General features: G+C 34.3%; 1 protein-coding gene across 2 annotated transcripts; it reads left to right on the forward strand.

Moving 5' to 3' along the window:
- The first annotated feature begins 3,488 nt into the window (after positions 1 to 3,488).
- On the forward strand, positions 3,489 to 15,979 carry LOC145572052 (putative inactive histone-lysine N-methyltransferase SUVR2). Of its 2 annotated transcripts, none has more exons than XM_081631069.1 (11): positions 3,489 to 3,599; positions 3,795 to 3,849; positions 4,674 to 4,878; positions 4,968 to 5,009; positions 5,110 to 5,572; positions 8,591 to 9,786; positions 10,202 to 10,461; positions 11,202 to 11,268; positions 11,741 to 11,791; positions 13,876 to 13,972; positions 15,534 to 15,979. In XM_081631069.1, the coding sequence occupies exons 3-11, from the start codon at positions 4,699 to 4,701 to the stop codon at positions 15,560 to 15,562; spliced, it is 2,385 nt and encodes a 794-aa protein (XP_081487195.1). In that variant the 5' UTR covers positions 3,489 to 3,599; positions 3,795 to 3,849; positions 4,674 to 4,698; the 3' UTR covers positions 15,563 to 15,979. The 2 variants fall into 2 exon arrangements, with proteins under 2 accessions (XP_081487195.1, XP_081487196.1); XM_081631070.1 differs by having other exon boundaries at positions 4,677 to 4,878.
- The last annotated feature ends 67 nt before the right edge of the window (positions 15,980 to 16,046 follow it).

Below are 16,046 nucleotides of genomic sequence, written 5' to 3' on the forward strand. Positions count from 1 at the left end.
CAATATTCACATTCAAAAGAGCCGGGGAAAAATTTCCCCTGAGCTTTTGGATGGTACTTACTTTCATACAGGTGCTGCATGGCTGTCGTCAGCCGGGACCAGCAAAGCAAGATGAACAATCGGACCAAGGTTGAAGGGGGCTGGTTGCTCCGTTATATGCGTCCTTTTAAATGGACTATCTTTCCGCTCTTATGGAGCAATCGGTCAACTGTAAACTAATAGCTTTGAAACTCTCACGTAGTTCTGGTTGAATCAGTTTCCTTTTACACCGATATTATTGAGCATATGTTTTTCACAAGTATCTTTAAGAGATGTGATTCCAAGATCATGCATGCATTTCCAATGGATGAAGTGTGGATGAGTATATACTCGATTTCCCGTTGTGGTCATTATTTGCTTAATTTATTCAATTTATAATTTAAATTAAATCTTTATGTGAATGGTTTTGGATTTAAATAAGAGCCTTAAGTTGTGGTTTCAATTTGTACAACGTTTGACTTTGGTTTTATTTAATTTTTAAGTGTTTATTTTAATTTGATTAATTTTCATTGGCGAATTCATAAGCCTTTTTGTTTTAATACACGGAAGTGACACATTGATAATTCTCCAATTTTTTTCATTTTATTAATTGGTTTTGGAAAAGGGGCTAAATATTGCGATGTAATGTTACAAACATCAATATAATCTCATTTTAATAATTATATAAAAAAAATTTAATATTAAAATCGTAAATATGAAATAAATAATGATTAATATCATAAGACTATAGTAATGGGTGTCTTTATAGTAAAATCATTGTATAATCTTCACATAAATCAAGATAAAAAGGAAAACAAGTGAAATTAAATTAAGATCATGTAATGAGTTAGACAAGATCGGTTTATTTAAGGGAAAAATCAATACAAATTAAAGGCAATCCATCCTCCAATCAAGCCAATTAGCCAAGTCATAAGATAAAAATACAAGTGAATAGCAAGCCAAGAAATCAAGGATATAACTATAGAATATATCTTAATTATTGGATAAAATTATGATAGGAAAGAGGTACTTACAAACAATTTCCAAAAATCTAAAATTCCAACACAAATACATAACAATTTAGAAATAAGTATATCGCAGATTCTATCAACAATCACCTTAATAAAACTTCATTTGAAGTAATACAATATGTGAATAGCACTAATTCGGCATGAAAACCACTTATGTTTAATTGCATTTAAAATAAAATAGAGGAAGGACTAAGAAAAGAAACTTTGTAAACGCTTAATAAATTAAAATAAATCTCTCATATTATAGTATAACACTTGTAATCTCTTGATTTCCATCTAAAATCAGCATTGATTCAATTGAGAAAATACAAGACCTTGATAAACAATTCATGTTTATCAAAGAGTTTTTATATAAATTACAAATAAGTTTAGTTAATTGCTATTAGTTTATCAGCTTACTTTTCTTCTCTTTCTCTAGGTTTCTCCTCCTTCAACTTCCAATTTCAATGGTGGAAAGTATACCTGGCCTTTTTACCTCTTCACTAAGACATCAAATAAGCCGAAATCAATGGAGAAAAAAAAAAGCTTACCTATCTTTTAGGGTTAACCATGCCCCTTTCACTTTGTTATTCGGGTTTTCGTTTAACACTACCAGAAATGATCTTGCTAAGTCAAAATTAATGGAGGGAGAAAGCTCATCTACCCTTTAGGGTTAACCATGCCATAAATTTCTCTTTTTGTTACTCGAGTTTTTGTTTAACTTTGGCGGTGAAGCCGCCGAAAATGGTGGTGCTAGCGGAGTTGAAGCGTCCTGAAAAAGGAGATGAAAGTGGGTAAAGATTGGAGGAAGAAGATTAAGGTGGGTAGAAGATAATATATGAACAAGAGGGAAGGAGAAGGAGTGAGGAAGAAGATGACAAATAGGAGTTAGCACCAAACTTCTATCCACCTTACCACAATGGCCCATAAACAAAAAAAATTAATTTTTTGATCAACAAGCACAAATTTCAATGCAACTTATATACCAAGATGCCACATGATAAACATAATTTGTTTATCTAGGTTATAAACTGAATCGTGAGAACCTCATTTTATCACTTTAATTTGTTTATCAAGTGGCATAATCATAGATAAATCAACAAAGGTGTCTAATCACTTTTACTTTTATGTAATTATATCAATATATACGATCAATATTTAAGAAAAAAGAGTTAATATCACAATCAGACACTCAATTCTCACTTTTTTCACTCTTTGGGTACTCAATTTATTTTTTTCACTCTTTGGGTACTCAAACCCATTTTCCGGCCAACTAACTTACCTTTAACTCACCCTTAACTATATGTAATTAAATTTAATAAAATTAAATGCAAAAATTAAAATAATCTGATTTTCAAAATAAAACTATTCATTAGTGGCTATTAATTTGAGTTTACAGTAGCCAAAAAAATCCATAAAAATAACCTTCTTCACCAAAAAAAAAAAAAAATCATATTAGTAATGCAAAATTCAAAGCAAGATTTCCCCCCCCCCCCCCAAAAAAAAAACACAAAAAATCCAGAAAATCAGTCCAGCTTTCTCAAAAACAGATGTCCTTCTCCCTTTTGTGTTCAAGAACCTCCCTCAAAGCATTTTTACCTGAACAAATGAAACTGACCATAATCTAAAGTTAGCGACTTCAAATTGACAACAAAAACAACCAAATTTGCAACATTCACCCATAAAATTTTTGAGCAAAACTTCCCCTGTTTTGCGACGCACAAAAACATTTATGATCAAACCCTAGATCAATTTCTACAACAATTACCCACAATTCAACAAAATCAATCACGCATAGCTGCAATACACTACATCATAAGCACAAATTAATCGAAAAAACAACAAATCACCATTGCACTATCGTTCTCAACCCATAAACTATAAACCCTAACTTGCAAAACTACACTATTCAAACACCCTAAATAATTGAAATAAATTAGTAAAAAACAAGTAGATTACTGAAGAATCATACATACCTCAAAAAATGGGTGAAATTCTTGCTTTTTTCCCCAAATTTTGCTACAATCCAAGCCCTTTTCCTCACCAAACCTCGTGACAATTTTCCAGAAAAGGAAAAGAATATGAAGAGGGGAGGAATAAGAAAGAAAGCCATGCTTTTTTTTTAGGTCCCACAAGTTAACCCAAGGTACTCAATTTTTAACCAAGGGTAATCAATTCTTTTGGGTGAATTAATTTTTTTGGCCAGAAATAGGGTAAGAGTACCCAAACAGTGAAAAAAAAAATTGAGTACTCGAATGGTGAAAAAATCAACAAGTTTATCATCTTGATATTTTGCCATTTGATAAACAAATATCAAGATGATAAACTTGTAAGTATTTTTTCCAATTCAATTCACCTAGTTGCAAAAATAATCAAATTTGAAAAGAAAGAGAAAAAAACATTGGCAATTGACCCAACTTCCCATTGACTCTTTCAATTTCCCTCTCTTTCTTCACTCTCTCCCTCTTCCCTCTTCCCAAAACCCAAAAACCCTTTCTCTCTCTACTGACACTCTCACTGTACTACTTCCAGTCTTCATCCAAAATCTTTTCAACTGCTCCCCAAATGCTCGTAAGTTTTACCCATTTTCTTCCATTTTTGTTGCGCCAATTCTCCGACATTTGAGTTTAATTTCTGGGGTTTTATGGTTTCAATTGCTTGCATGCTCTAAAAAAAAACTTTAATTTTTGAGAAAGTTTCGTCATTTTCTGTTCTAATTTTCGGTAATTGTTTGACTTTTCTGTTTATTTTGATAATTTTTTGCAGGTTTTCTCTGAGCTCTGAAATTCCCAAATTGAAAATTTACGAGGGAAAAAAAAAGGTATCTTTTTTCATATTTTTAATCTCATATTTTCCAGTTTCTTGAGTTTAGAAGTATACCCTTTAAATTTCAGCAATTTCTGGGATGTGGGTTTATGTTTACAGATGTAGTACATTTTGCTCTAGCGATTTTTTTTTTGTTCATCATTTCGGGTTAAATTATACCCTAATTGTTCTTTCTGCCCCAAATTACTTGTCAGTTTGACTTATAATATATGAAGGGTATGATAATGTATACCATTAAACGGAATTGAAATTTGTTATGCATATATTTGAGAATTTACTCATAATTGTGAATTTTGAATTATAGATTTTGTTAATATGTTTCAAGAAATAGTAAAGGTCTAAATCTGACCCAATTTTTTTGGATATATGGTTTGTTCGACAATGGACATTCAAGAAAGGAATACAGGAAGTTTATTGGGTAGATGGAGGGAGTATATATTTATTTTGGGATCGAAGGAGTGAATGACTGTCTTGTAAGTTTGAAATTTTGAAGTGCGTTGGTTGCATGATTGTTGCTTGCTTCTTGAGTGCTTTTTCCTGGGAATTTGAAAGCTATTATAAATGTTAGGGCAGATGAAATTGGTTGATTAATGACATGTTTCATCTAGCTTTAGAATTTAGTTAAAATTGAATATAATCTTGTTCAAATGTTGCATCAATTAACAATCCAGCTGTTATGGTGATTTTTGTTGATGCAGCATGAATACTTCCATTTTTTTTTTCTTGTAAGCTAAGAAGTTGCAAAGTATGTAATTTTGCGATTTTGTTCGTATTTGGTTAGGATTACTTTGGTTTTTGACTTATGTAATTACCATTCAGTAGTTTGAGGAGCCTGTGATCGAAGATGGCGCCAGGAAAAGTTAAGGCAGCTTTTAGAGCGATGAAAGATATTGGAATTCCTGAAGAAAAAACAAAACCTGCCCTGAAGAAGCTGCTAAAATTGTTTGATAAGAATTGGGATCTGATTGAAGAAGAAAATTATAGAGTCCTTGCAGATACTATCTTTGAATATGAGGATTCAGAGGTGTCTATCTTGTTATTTCCTTTAACCGCTCTAGCTTTATTTAAGTAATTTGCATGGCTTACTGTGTTTTTATCTTGTTGGTGTATCAGGCTGCAGAGAAAGAAAAAAAGAAGATACCAGGAAATGTTGATGTATGTAATAGGCTACTTATGCTGTCATTTACGTATTATTTTTGGGGCTTATTTGTATGAAAATTTCTTGAAAGTGTATTCTTTTGCTATATTTGATTAGCAAGGGGAGGCTTTTGAGGAAGCAGCTCCAGTGCAGGATGAGGTGCAGGATGAGCCCGAGAGGCCATTGAAAAGGCTGCGCTTAAAACACCAAGGCCAAGCTGCACCTTCTAATGGCCAACATAGCCCCCCGTCTGCTTCTTGTGCATTGAAGACGCCTAAACTGGAGCCTGGTGAGTCAGAAATTTCTCCCGGTCAGCGGACCCAACCTTTGACAGGATCTCCTCAACCTGTTGTGTTTACGCGAAACAAGGGGAAACAACCTGTTTCGCCTCAAGTTAGTCAGAGAGATAAAAGAACTGCACCTGAACGGGCATCTCAAGCACTCCAGATCAAAGAGCCAAGGGCTGAACCAGTTGTTAATCCCAGGCAAAAACAGCCTAGTACAATTTTGTTAAAGCCCAAAGATGAGCCATTTACTGAGGACATGATAACACCTGCACCGCTTGCTGTATTGCCTCCAGGTATATAGCATTTTTTTGCTTTATTTTGCTTACTTTTTTTGTAAATGCTTACATGTATTTTGCAAATATATATACTCTATAGCTACTTCCTTTTCATGTATCTCAGCCTATCAGTACACTGAAAGTTTGCTACCATTCAAGGCTTAGGTTAATTTTGCAGTGGGAATTTAGAAATTTATAGTGTTTAAATTACTCTTGCTACCTTTAAGAATTTATGCATGTTCTAATAAAAAGTTCATTTTTTTGGTGGATGTATAATGTTGCTATGTCATACTTGGTTTTAAAAAGCGCGCTTCGCTTCCAGGCTCTGGGAAATGGGCTTTAGCTAGGCGAGGCTCAGTCACCTACGGAAGGCGCGCGAGGTGCGCGCCTTAAAGCGCCTTTGGTAAGGCTCGCCTTTGCGCCTCTAGGAAAATAACTAAGATTTAAGTTATAAATTGAAGAATGATGGACATTTTTTCAAATTCAGACTACCTTAGCTTCATATATATCATTATTTAATTTATTATAAATCTTTTTAGTTTGTATTAAGTACAATCAAAGTAAAAAATAATTTGATATAAATATACAAATACATGCGCCTTGCATACAAAAGGCGCGCGCCTTCGCCTCGCGCCTAGGCTGCAAGGACCATTTGCGCCTTTTAAAACTAAGACGTCATATATCATAATGTTGCTATGCTGTACCATCCTCCCCACCCACCTGTTCTGTGTCCTGGTCTTTGCACAGAGACTTCAATATGAATGTCATAGTTGCCAGTGTGAATATTGGGTGAGCTGTAGCCTCTTATTATTCTGATGCCTTGAAGCTATACAGGAATTACTTGTGCAGTCGTCCTTAACTCCTAATGTGTACAACAGTAGTGGGACTCACACAAGTTATGTTGTTATTTAGAATTTACAGTCTCTTCTTTTTAGGTTGAACACAAAATGTTATCTTCTTAAGTTGTATATTGCCTTCATCACCAATATGGCTCTTGTTTAAAAAAGATCTTCTCTTCAGTTCTTGGTACTTTAGATGAAGTATTTTATGTAATAGATTGAACTTCTGACTTAATATTTTCTGCTTTAAAGACTAATTAAGAGATAAAAGCTGATACTTGATTAATAATGGCAGAAATTTGGGTACAAAAGTGATAGATTAATAGCTTAAGGCTATTACTGTCTTGATAACTTTAGGTTATCACTCTCCTAGTAACTTGAGGTTACTACTTACAACATTTTCCCTCTCAATTCATATGATGCCTACTGCAGATACTATCCCTTATTTGTACTAAGGCTAAGGAGTAAGGACTACTAACCTAAAAGTACTAGACTTCCCAATTTGCCCTTCCTAATATTAGTCTATTACATCTTATAGCGATCTTTAATGGACCAGCTTCAAGGCTTAAAGCCGCCAGTCACCAAGTTTTACAAGAGAAAAGATGAAAACAAGATATCAAGGCTTTTCAGATGAAGACAAAAACAATTAAACTCTGAAGGGCAGCAGTACAGCAGCAAGTAGTAGAACCATGGAAAGCAGCATTGGTAGAGTATTACTATGGACAATAGTAGTAGTAACAGCTAGTTGTGTACCTCCTTGTATATAAATTAAGAAGAGAGTAGTAGTGAAGGTTATGAGATTAGACTATTTGAATTTGGGACTTGTCTCCTAAAGATACTTCCTTGGAGAGTTGTAGCTTGTCTATTACTCGATCCATAATCTTGTTGAAAGATTTTACAATGTGAATATACTACTTAGTATTATTTAAGTCATCTCTTGAAAAATAGTTAAATGTGCCCCCCCTCTTTCCTCACATATGATGATATAGTATAATCGTCAAGATTTGTCCTTGACAATGGAGAGTGGAATATAAAGTTTTTTTTTTTTTAGGTCATAGTGTAATTCTCTCTGGAGATTCGAGACCTATTGCAAAATTCATGTAACTAGTGCCAGGTGCCTGGGCTAGGCAACATAATGGGTGGAGTTAATCTGGAAGAGAGGGTATGACCAAATGAAGGAGGTACTTTGAAAATGATATAGAATTTGGGTTATACAAGCTTTAGTATATGGAGCTATATCTTAATAAATGTTCTTGGATATGATCTATCTATATAAAGTGTTAATACAACTATACAAGTATTACAAGATAATAGGGAAGGCAGATGTTGTGGTCAGTCCTTGATTATTTATTAATGTCTGATATTATAGTGCTTACTAATTATTTGGAGACAAGTTTTAAAGGAATTTAGTGGTTTTTTGCTTTTGTGCTTAATGCCGAACTTATATAATCATAATGGACTTCTACTAACACTCTTAACAATAAAAGACATATACTTTTTGTTTATTTGGTTTCTCAATTTTTCCTTTATGATCAGATCATCAAATTAAATTATTGGTTGTATGACAGATTACTTGATGCTCATGGCCAGGCAGTTAATTACATAATTATTTTTTTAACGATCATCAAGGCTATTGGTTAGCCCGAAACAAACTGAACCTGCTAATGGAAACCTCTTCCCCCTTCCAAAAATATAAAATAAAAATAAAATATTTCCTCCGTTTCTTTTTAGTTGCTACTCTTTCCTATTTTGGAAAGTGTAAATTAGTTGCAACACTTTCCATTTTTGACATTTCTTTCTCTCTATCTCTCTCCTACTCACATGGGTCCCTCTTATTTTTCTATCTCTCTCCTCTTAAAAAGTTGTCTAGGAGACCGTGAAAATAAAAGTGTAGCAACTAAAAAACAACGGAAGAAGTAAAGAAAATAACCACTACTTGAAGTGCTCTGTATACTTCAGTTACTGATACATATGCTGTGACTTTTGAGAATCGCATGCACGTGAATGGCCATATCTGGTTCAGTAACACATAAAAATGCACCTTAAGTTAGGTCTTTATTTTGATTTCCATGCAATAGTGCTGATAGCAAGTTTTTTGTTTTTTTCCTGTATTAAAGATTTTTTTTTTGTTTTTGTTTTTTTGGTATTCTATTTGAATTCTGATTTATTATGATTCATTTATGCTTTTATTGTAAAGACAGCATGCACAAGGAGGTTCCTTCAAAGTCTACTAATCCAGCTGGGAGCCAGGCAGAATCTATGCGTCCAGAAGTTCCTTCTTATTCTGGTAAATCAGTCTGCAGCCAAGATGGTCAAGAATCCAGGGCCTCTAAATCTGTGGGCGTTATTGATAAAAGTTTGGGAACATTGGCTTCACCAAATGCTGAGAACCATATTCAGGAAGCTGAAGATTCTAAGAAAACTTCAGCTAACATAGACATTGCAGCCTCATCTCTTGGAGAGGTGAGGTTATCTCTGAGCTGCAACCCTTGTCCAGAAGGGAATGATTTCTATTTTCCGGATTTACAAGTTGTCTTGAAAAAAGTTAATGATAATTGTCTTACAAAGTACAAAATCATGGATCCTGAATTTTCTGTTATAAAAGTTATGGAGGAGTTTTGTGAATGTGCTGGGAAGCTGGGCACAAAAGCTAATGCTGTGAATCAAGAAGGGTCTAGTCAACAGGATGCTGGGGTCATTGACAGCAATGGAACTGTGGCTGCCATAAATGCAGAATCGTCTGATAATGTGGCTGCCACAACTGACATGGCAGAACCTGAAGCTTCAAATCCAACATCAGCTACCAATTGTGAAGCTACTGATGATCATTGTGCTGAAAAGGATTCTAATAGCTTGGTGGTTGTTCAGCAGCAGCAGCTCATCCCCTCCTCTCTTGAAATTCTTGATGTCACAAGTGACATCTCAAGAGGCGTAGAAGCAGTTAAAGTTTCAGTAGAAAAGTCAAATTGTGACTCTTTACCATTGTTTCACTATATTCCCCAAAATGTCATCTCACACAATGCTGATCTGATTTTCTCTCTTGCTCAAATTGGTGATCAAGATTGTTGCCATTCGTGCGTTGGTGACTGCTTGGCATTGTCCTCATCATGCAATTGTGCTCGACGTAATGGCGGGGAGTCCTCTTACAATTCAGACGGTCTTGTGAGGGAAGAGTTTTTGGACAAGTGTATTTCAATGGTTAAGAACCCTCAAAAAGACTACCTTGTTTATTGTAAAGAGTGTCCCCTTGAACGATTGAAGAATGAGGATATGCTTGATCCATGCAAAGGTCACTTGAGACGGACGTTCATTAAAGAATGCTGGGCTAAGTGTGGCTGCAACAAGCACTGTGGAAATAAAGTTATACAACATGGCATAAGCCATAACTTGCAGGTGAAGTTGAACTATTTACTTGATATCGTGCTCAATCTCTTTAAATATGAGTTTTGCAGTATAATAGGTAGTTTACAGTGATATTGTCTTGTCATCTGGCCTGCATGCAGTGTGCTTAACTAATTTATGCCTCTGTGATCATTTATTTTTCACTAGTCCTGTAAAGTTAGTGACACTTTGAAAACACCAGGAAAAAAATGTAATTATTGCTTTGCATAACATTTAGCTTCTTACATATGCAGAATTTATTTCACCTATTTAACTTTTATCCATTTTTTTTGGGAAAGCTATCAACGGAAAGTCTTGCCAACTTTATGGGATAAGGATTATTTAAAAGTGTTGTTTCTCATTTCGCAAGATGTTTTGGTGTTATATTTTCTAAATTGCTTCATCAATTTTGAGAGCTTGTGTCTAGGTGTTCTGGACTGCAGAAGGGAAAGGTTGGGGTTTGAGGACACTGGAAGATCTGCCAAAAGGGACTTTTGTTTGTGAATTCATTGGAGAAATTTTAACTAGTACAGAGCTCCATAAGAGGAATATGAGAAGAAGCAATGACAAGCATTCATATGCAGTGCTACTTGATACAGAATGGGGTACAAGAGCTTTAAAAGAATCAGAAATTCTCTGTTTGGATGCCTCGGTGTATGGAAATGTGGCAAGGTTTATTAACCATAGGTAATTTTTTGAAAGCTCTCTTGATTTGTTGAATTAATGTGCCCCCCACCTTGCACGTATCTCTATATCCTGTATCACTTTTCTTTTCCATTTCTGATTTTGTTAACATTAACATAGGACAAGAAGATGTGGTAATGGAACTCATTGATTGAGCATTATGATCTATTCTTTTGCATGATTGGCTAGGCAGTTATTTAAAGTTTCTTTTTGTTTAGCAATGAAAAAATGACTAATTTAAAGTGGATGGCATTTTGTGAGAAAGGTGGTTGATCAATACCAATTATAATGTAAATCAAGCCAACTTTACGAGTCTGAGCTGCTAGCGGGGGCATAAAGGAATTTGATTTGCTCTAGTTTTACTATATTTGTTTGTGTAATCTAGCATTTGAAGATTGATCATGTAGTTGGTTGTAGATAGTTCTGTTAGTACTCATATTAGTCATATGGAGTAGATGGGAATACGACGTGTATTTTGTGAGCGCATTAATTAGTGACTTAGTAATCACTCTGAACAGTGTAATAAAAAAAAAAAGAAAGAAGCAATAGTATGGGAGCTCATACACGAGCCTCTGTTTTCTTCAATGTAACTTTCTTCTCTCTCTTTTTCTACCCTTTTTCATTTAATTATAACCTTGTCCTCTTTTCTGCACTTCTTAGCCTTTCACATTCTGATTTCCATGTCTTTCCTTTAGTTTTCATGTTTCTGGAATAATGACTGAGTTATGTCCATGTTGTTATAGGTGTTCGGATGCAAACTTGATTGAAATCCCTGTTGAAGTGGAGACTCCTAATCACCACTACTATCATGTATGAAACTTGAAGATTCATTTAGATTCTGGTCCTTGTATTTGCTGTTATGGAAACTAAGATTAATAAATATTCTGTCTGTCCCAAAATAATTGTTCTCTTAGCTTTTGGCATGGAGATTAAGAAAAATGGTTATATGTGAATAGTAATTTAGAGTAAAGAGGGAGAGTAATGGCATTAATATATAGTGTTGGAACTGTGAGAAAAGGATCAATGAGATAGAAAGAGAAAAGGTAGTAAGAGAAAGTAGAGTACGGAGTGCAAATGGGAAAGGGAGATACTTAAAATGATTTCGATATTCTTGTCTGGACATAGAGTATATGACTTGATCCAATAACATGAAAGTATGGAAAGTGTAAAGTACAATCTATGCAACAAGACGATTGTTTTGGGACAGGGAGCAAAGAGTACTAAAGTTTCTGAAACTGCTTGTTTATCTAACAACTTAAGGAACATTCTTTTTCTTGTGCAGGTTGCATTGTTTACAACAAGAGCAGTTAATGCTTTCGAAGAATTGACATGGGTATGTACATTATAGTTTGGGCTTCATTTGGACAGTAATCTTTTTTAGGAAGATCAATCTATCTTATGAAAACTTCTCAGTGGACTATAATAACTAGTAAGATAGTAGGGGTCATTATATAAAATGGTTTCAATAAACCTGCCTAGACTTAGAGAACATGACATGATTCACAAACATTTGGATTAGTTGTAATGTTGTATACTTGTTGTCCCAAAAGAAATTTTTTTTGCTTGTCCCATTAGGTATTTTAGCTTAAACTTACAAGCTTATTTGGTGTATGCTGTTAAACACTAATACTGATAGAGGTAGTGTTTTGACTCTGAAAAGGAAAATTTATGCATTCCAAAGATTTAATAGCTTAGTGGGACCGTGGTTTTTGCTTGGTGCTCGCTAACTCAACAGTCCATGTTCTTATGCATTATGTTACTTTTGCAAGTTAAGGCAGTTTTCATGATGAATACTGTGGTTTCAAGTATTATTATTTCTGTGTTTACATGATTTATTCAACTTTTTTGAATGAGACATCCTCTGTTCCTTTTATATTGCAATGTTTACCTCATTATGAAGTTTCACACATATTGCAACATACCCACGCAAATACCCTATACCCTTATTTTTCAATACTTGTTGCTTTAGTTAATGCTTGCAATCAAATGAACAAGTTTGTAATTTTGTCTCTCTTTTCCTTTTTTTTACCACTAAGCACTAACATCTTTTGCTCCTCCCCTTGTTGCAATATTGATGGAACAAAGGAATTAATATAAGTTGCTTACCTTTATAAAACAATGAACCACATTAATCTGCAAACTATTACGTAGAAGACTGAAAATTTTTATGCTTTTTTTTTTTTATTATCTTTTTTTTTTATAAGATGTCTTCATATATACCTTTTGACCTGAGAAAATTTTCCACCTTTAGATTTTCAACGACTATTGATATGATGTAAAAATTAATGAAAGTTTAGTCTTCAACATCAGCTAAATATTTGATATTTTGTATCTGTATTGATTTATAGAAATGATGGTCTTGGAGACTAGGTTAAGCTCACTTGTATAATCATGCTCTTTGTGATTGTAAAAATCATTACTAACATCTTCAGGTGCATGAAAATAACCGTTTCTTTTTGACGTGTCAATTAGCCATTTTAAGGTTTAAATTTGGATTGACCTTTTTATTGGATGAATTACTGTGAATCTGTGATATATATTCATATTAATGCCAGATACAGAATGCCAGTAAAGCTTATTTATACTTATACTGTTAGATGTTGGTAAAGGAGAAAACAGGCCTTATTCCCTTCTTATACCCTTAACCAATGGGTGGGTTAGTGAGAATGTGGAAACATTGATGACTTTCCCTCTTAAACATAGGAATCTCTTTAAGGAGAACCAAAGTTTAATCATCAGGTGATTGTATACTTGTGGTTCATGGTATTGGTACTTTAGACTAGATAAATCTTAGCTGGTCACCATGTTATGCTTTTTGTTGATTGCTTTCTAATTCTTATATATTTCTGATATTCTCAGTACGTTTAGTTATACTCATCATTTCAAAGAGTGTCACCTGTTCGACAAGCTATATGCTGTCTCTATTTCTAGTGAATTACGTGGCGCTTGAATGCCTGTAGTATGCGTCATCATCTCCTATGTAATTCATCTCTCTGTTCAGATTGTAGATAGTAGTCTGTAGACCTGAAGGTGTGAAATGTCCCATCCTCTAATTGTTGCTGCATACTTGTGCTATTTATAAAATATTAAGCGTATCCCAATTTAATGAATAATGTGTGAAATGCATTGCTCTGTATCGGTGTGTTGTCTAGTGTTATGAGCATGACAGTCATGTTCTCATTAGGCCTGATTGTCACGAGTTCTGGTGATGCAGAAAGCTGTGGAGGCTTTGTATGTATGCATTCTTTTCTGTATGCTTCAGCTATCCAAGATTCAAGGATCCGCAATCAAGTTGAAAATTTTAGTATTTTTAGGTCTTAGTTTCCCTTTGTTCTCTTAGTATCAATAAGTTTTGTAATAATCATTGATACCTTTTTGGCTTTGTCTAATAAGCACCCATTGGTAATGTGTCCACAGGATTATGGTGTTGATTTTGATGATGGTGAACATCATATCAAAGCATTCCGGTGTCTTTGTGGCAGCAATTTTTGTCGCAACATGAAACGATCCAGCAGTAAGTGCATATCTTTTTCATGATGCAATTTGATTTCTCTCAAGTACCAAGTACTTTGTCTTTGAGAACCTTCTTTAATAAGTACAGTACTTGAATATGTAATTTGTTTAGTGCCTTATTATAAGAAGCAATCTATTGAACTGGACTTTATATTAGTCTTTTGAACCACTTGTACATTTTTTTTTTTTTTTTTTTTTGTTGGAATCAGTCAGCTGTTCTTGAATGGATGGACTGCTACAACTTATGAAAAATCTTTATTATATAATCGTCTAGAGAATATTTGATCCTAGATCTTTATGTTAACAATTTTGTTAAAGAAAAGATATACGAATGGTATTTTTTTTATAATTATTTGGAAGGTACTTAAAATTGTACCTGCCAAAACTGATCTGGTACCCAAAGCTGGATGACTCGAAACTAAACCGTGCCTCTAATTGGATGACCTGAAACTGACCTGGTCCAAAATTGACCTGACTGAAATCATATATAGTGAACATTGCTTCGTGTCCCACAGTCCAATTTTTAAAAGACCTGAAATTAACCTGGCACTTCCCTTTCCCTAACCTAAAATATTCTCACCTGAATGGCACGTACCCGATCCAAAAATGTCCTTATTACCCGTATACTATCTGTTCCTGAAGTTGAACCAAATAACCTGTTTTCCACCTCTTAAAGGACCAAAACTAACAATTTGTTGGACCTGAAAGCTTCTCAAACAGTGGTCATGAACCATGACTTTGGTTTTAAATACGAGTCTTGTATAATGAACTTGTTGAAGATGGAATATCCTGGGTTAATCTTATTGTGGTCATCAGTACAACAATTCCTTGCTATGCACATTTGCATCACAGGACTTATTCATGAGAACAGCAGGCAAATTTTGAGTCTTTCATATTGCCTTTCTGTTTGTGTTTAGTGACTGCTTTAGTTGATGTGGTCAGATACTTAGGCCTTGTTTGGTTGCACTTCAATAATGGGGGAAATACAAATTCATGGGAAATGTGTTTATGAGTAGTTGTTTGGTTAGCAAAAATGTAGAAAGTGGAAATTCCTTAGGAATTTGGAATTCCTACAAAACGTGGGAATTAATTTCCCACACCCTACCTTGGTCACTCAAATTTCCCACATGTATTTTGGGTGAAATTACATTATTGTCCTCAAAATTTTGGTAAAGTAGTTCAAGTTATAATAATACATGGGTATTACATAAGTTAACCAAACAAAATGAACTTTGTTCCTACATGGCCCGATCAATTCGATCAGGCACATAGGAAACTAATTCATGGGAAATATGATTTCCTATACGTCAACCAAACACAAATTTCGTATTTCCTAGGCAATAAAATTTCCCATGTATTGTAACTTCCTATAGGCATTTAAATCTCATATGCAATCAAACGAGGCCTTAGATGTGCCCTTGATCATCCGTGAAGTTGTCATATAAAATAACTTACTTTTATTGCATTTGTTGTGATTCTAATGATGTTGATCTTGAAATTCATAATTAATGCTCTTGTTATGCTCTTTTTTCATTTAGGTTCTTGTTTTTCTTGTTGTGCAGGATCTAGGTCTACCTTAACTTTACAATAAAAGCTTGTTGAAAAACTGAGGATTGAGCTCGTTAGCTTTTGACATCATCTGTTGCTGATATATGATCAATTGACTCTAATTTTGCTGTTTTGCAACTGACCGACCTAGTGGTTAGACTGTAATATTTAGGGCAAGTGAATATGTAATGCAAAGCAGCGTTGTCTTTATGTACAGTGATCAATGGGCATGCATGCCCATAGCATTTTGGATTGACTAGTAAATGCATTGCTAAGTAGTTGCAGAATAATCTGTTAGGTGTGGTTAGACATGAAAGTCTTGAAAAAATGTGCAGCTATCTTTTATTTTGGCCTAAGCTAATAGCTTCTGGTAGAAACTGTATATTAGTCCATGAAAATTGGTCATTAGGATGTTGGGATTGTTGTTTTTTCAGTGTTAATTATGCCCGTTCAGATTCTACTTACAGTCGATGGGTTTTTGATGCATTTATTTTGTGCTCCATATAATATAAAGTCATGTACAAAGT

This window comes from Chenopodium album, chromosome 12 (genome assembly GCF_948465745.1).
Source record: "Chenopodium album chromosome 12, dcCheAlbu1.1, whole genome shotgun sequence".
Lineage (NCBI taxonomy): Eukaryota > Viridiplantae > Streptophyta > Magnoliopsida > Caryophyllales > Amaranthaceae > Chenopodium > Chenopodium album.

What these genes read in the sequence shown, in the direction of transcription:
- LOC145572052 (XM_081631069.1), top strand. Translation starts at nt 4,699, where the DNA reads ATGGCGCCAGGAAAAGTTAAGGCAGCTTTTAGAGCGATGAAAGATATT. An exon ending in GCTTGCTGTATTGCCTCCAG is followed by an intron (nt 5,573 to 8,590) that starts GTATATAGCATT and finishes TTTATTGTAAAG; the next exon opens with ACAGCATGCACAAGGAGGTT. An exon ending in GCAAGGTTTATTAACCATAG is followed by an intron (nt 10,462 to 11,201) that starts GTAATTTTTTGA and finishes ATGTTGTTATAG; the next exon opens with GTGTTCGGATGCAAACTTGA.